The sequence below is a fragment of the Sinocyclocheilus rhinocerous genome, unplaced genomic scaffold, assembly GCF_001515625.1.
Source record: "Sinocyclocheilus rhinocerous isolate Xijiao unplaced genomic scaffold, SAMN03320098_v1.1 scaffold1484, whole genome shotgun sequence".
In the NCBI taxonomy this organism is placed as follows: Eukaryota; Metazoa; Chordata; class Actinopteri; order Cypriniformes; family Cyprinidae; genus Sinocyclocheilus; species Sinocyclocheilus rhinocerous.
This window is the reverse complement of record NW_015627249.1, coordinates 17,715-21,282: the sequence shown is the minus strand read 5'-3', so window position 1 is coordinate 21,282 and position 3,568 is coordinate 17,715. Positions and strand designations below refer to the sequence as shown.

The window sequence follows — 3,568 nt, the reverse complement described above, 5'->3', positions numbered from 1 at the left end:
CACTCACACACACACACACACACACACACACACACACAGCAGACAGTAGAAGATGATTTGTGTTGTGTTTCTGATCGATCAGTGAATCTCTGAATCTGTTTTTCGTGACTGTAACAGCATTTATTGACTTGACTGAGCAGCAGTCAGAACAGCCGGTGTCTTTGTTTTAAGTGTGTTTTCTTTGGTCCCGTCAGGAACGGCGGCGGTCGCAGCGGGACGTTTTGTGCCATCAGTATCGTGAGTGAAATGCTGCGGCATCAGCGCTCGGTCGACGTGTTTAACGCCGTCAAAACCCTGCGGAACAACAAGCCCAACATGGTGGATCTGCTGGTACTGACTCACAGCTCACTGAGCCACACAGAGCAGAATATCTCCGTAACATCAGGATCAGTTCTGGACAAAACCTGCACTGTGCACAGAGTAGGGTTATTATAGTTAACTAAAACTAAAACCATTAAAAAACATTTGTGTTAGATTTTGTTACTTGATTTAAACAAAAAAAAAACTTTAACTGAAATGAAATAAAATATCAAAGTAAACTTATTTTATTTCAGAATATGATTTTCAATCAGTTTAACACTTTAAGAATTATAAAACTAAAAAATTATACAAAAAAATTATATAGACATTTAAAAAAGAAAGAAAAAAAAGACCAAATCAAATCCAATAAAATTTTTACTAAATAACTTGATGTACAAACTAAAATAAAAATGTATTAAAAACTATATAGACATAATAAAAAAAGAAGGAAAAATGAATGAAACGCACACAAAATAACATTGTAATTAAAGTTGATGAATCAAAATAACTAAAACTAAAACTGAAATAAAATTATAAAAATTATAATTATAAATAATAATAAAAAAAAACTATATATATATAAAATACAAAATTAATACGATTTTAACTAAATACATTGCTGTACCAAAATCATTCAAACTGGAATAAAAATGTATACAAACTAAACAGACATATTTTAAAATGAAAGAAAGAAACAAAGAAAGAAAAAATAATAAAAATGACAAAAACACATAAAAACATTATTATATTATTGATATGAAAATGAAAAAAAAGAGAACAAATTCAAAAATATTAACAAAAACTACTAAAATAACACTGGTTCAGAGTCATCAGTTCATCATCAAAATTCATAAAATAATTCTTCTAGCACTTCCTAATGTTATTTTATGTGGCATAATGACAAAACAGGCTTTCTGCTGGACATGCTGAATCCCTGTAGTGATGAGTGTTGTGTTTTCTGTGTGTCTTTCTGCAGGATCAGTACAAGTTCTGCTATGAAGTGGCGCTGGAGTATCTGAACTCAGGCTAACGGACCGACCATCCGTGTGTGTGTGTGTGTGTGTGTGTGTGAGTGTGTGTACAGTCGGCTTGTATATCTTCAAAATGAACCCTCATCCGTCTGGATGCATCAAGACTGTGAAGAGCAGATTCGACTCCTGCCTCTGATCCTGCTGCCGTTGGTTTTCCCTGACGCTTCGTCGTTAGAAAGTGTTTTGCGTTCGTTTCAGTCGGCGAAATGTCTGGATGATGTCTGCCATCCACTGAAGGAATTCACAAGATTAGTGCCGATTTGCTGGTTTTTACAGATTTGCTCGACGCAGCAGATCACTGACATCCTCATGAATACTATAATGAGCCTAATTTGCATATTAATGAGGCGAGTCTGCTGTGATTGGCTGAAATGCTCCTGCTGTATAAATGAGACGCGAGTGTATTTTTGGTGTAAATTGTATAACATATTAAATATAAGATATGGATGAATGACGTCACAGCCGTGATCATCATCATCGCGATCCAAAGCTTCTCATCGCTCGCTCTTTACGCATCTGTTCCTTTGGTTTTATTGTGTTTTTAATATTGTTTGTTTATGCTGTAAATATTGGAGGTGTGCTGTGATATTTATTCAGGACAATCATCTTGTACTGGTTCTTGAGTTCATATTGTACATGATCAAATATACTGAATGGATCAACAAGCGTCTGCCTGCTCATAACTCTAATATATCTATTTCTTTGTTTATGCATTTACTCTAATATATCTATTTCTTTCTAGTTTTTTGAGATCATGAACTTGTTTAACTGTCCGTGCGAAATCTTGCTAAATGTCCATGTAGAAAATCTCACACAGGTTTATAAAGTGAATTCAGCAATACTTTACGTGTAATGCGCTATATCTTTTCATAAGTAACTGTAACCAAAGTTAAAATGCATTATAATATTTGAAGGATTTTTTGCGGTGTTTTAATGCATTATACTTCCTAAAGGTGTAACAATGAATATATAATTATTATAATGCATTATAACTGTGATTACCATTATTCATGAGATCATACAATGCATTATAAGGCATAATTAATGCATTATATATAAAGGGTTACCATGAACCCATAACAATTGCATTTATATCAAAAATTACATTAAGGTCCCATTAGTTAACATTAGTTAATGCATTGACTAACAATGAACAATACATTTGTTACAGTATTTATTAATGTTAGTTAAGAATACAACTGTTCGATGCACTGCATATATATATATATATATATATATATAGTTTTGCTTTCCAGTACAAATATCTAAACATTTTTAAAGAAATATACATTTACATGCAAAATGACTTAAGATATTAAGTATTAATTTCTGAAAAATTTATTAAAATTAAGCAAAATTATTCTCAAAACAAGAACAAATATTTCCCAGTGGGGTCAGAAAAAGAATCTTGTTTTCCTTTTGAATTAAGTTTATTTTTCTGACCCCACTGCCAAAATAATTTTAATTCATTTATTTATTTATTTATTGTTTTAAAAATGTATCTTCTTGATTTAAGGATGTTTAGATATTTGTAGTGAAAAACAAGACGTTTTTGCAGTGTGTTCATATTAGCTCAACTCCATTAAATAATATTAACAGATGCAACATTTGATTTTAATAATGTATTAGTAAATGCTAAAAATCACATTAAGTAAGATTAATAAATCCTTTAGAATTATTTTAGTTAATAAATGGAACCGTATTGTAAAGTGTTACCCAAAACTTTATTAAATGACACAAGGCTTCAGTCAAAGATTTTCATCAGATGATTCAAAGACATGATTTTTAAATTGAAGTTACAGCAGTTTGAAACTGGGAATAATAAAAGGGTTCAATCATACAGTTTAAAGGGTTGATGAGATTGTCATCATTTACTCACCATCATGTGGACAAGATTCTGAATGAAAATTTAGAGGAACGTTTTTACACAATGAAATTGAATGTGGATAAATGCATCAAATAATTGCATCATAACAGTAGTTCTACATCTTCTGAAGCCACATGAGAGTTCTGCGTGAGGAACAGACACACATTTAACTGAAGAAGATTCACTCAAAATGACTTTTGTGTGACTCAGAAGAGCATGAGTCAAGTGAACTGCTGTGATGACGCTTTATTGTCAGACAGTGATCACTGTAACACACTAGTAACATCATGAGGGTGAGTAAACCTACACTCTAAAAAATGCTGGGTTAAATACAACCCAGTGCTGGGTAAAATAGGGACAAACCCAGCAA

General features: G+C 32.1%; 1 protein-coding gene across 1 annotated transcript in view; it reads left to right on the top strand.

Moving 5' to 3' along the window:
• Nucleotides 1–2,002, top strand: part of LOC107726034 (receptor-type tyrosine-protein phosphatase mu-like) — a 95,012-nt gene extending 93,010 nt beyond the window's left edge. Inside the window, exons 20-21 of the mRNA XM_016535507.1 lie at nucleotides 195–330; nucleotides 1,277–2,002. Coding sequence (XP_016390993.1) covers nucleotides 195–330; nucleotides 1,277–1,330 — 190 coding nt within the window. The 3' untranslated portion in view covers nucleotides 1,331–2,002. The remainder of the gene's footprint in view (nucleotides 1–194; nucleotides 331–1,276) is intronic.
• The last annotated feature ends 1,566 nt before the right edge of the window (nucleotides 2,003–3,568 follow it).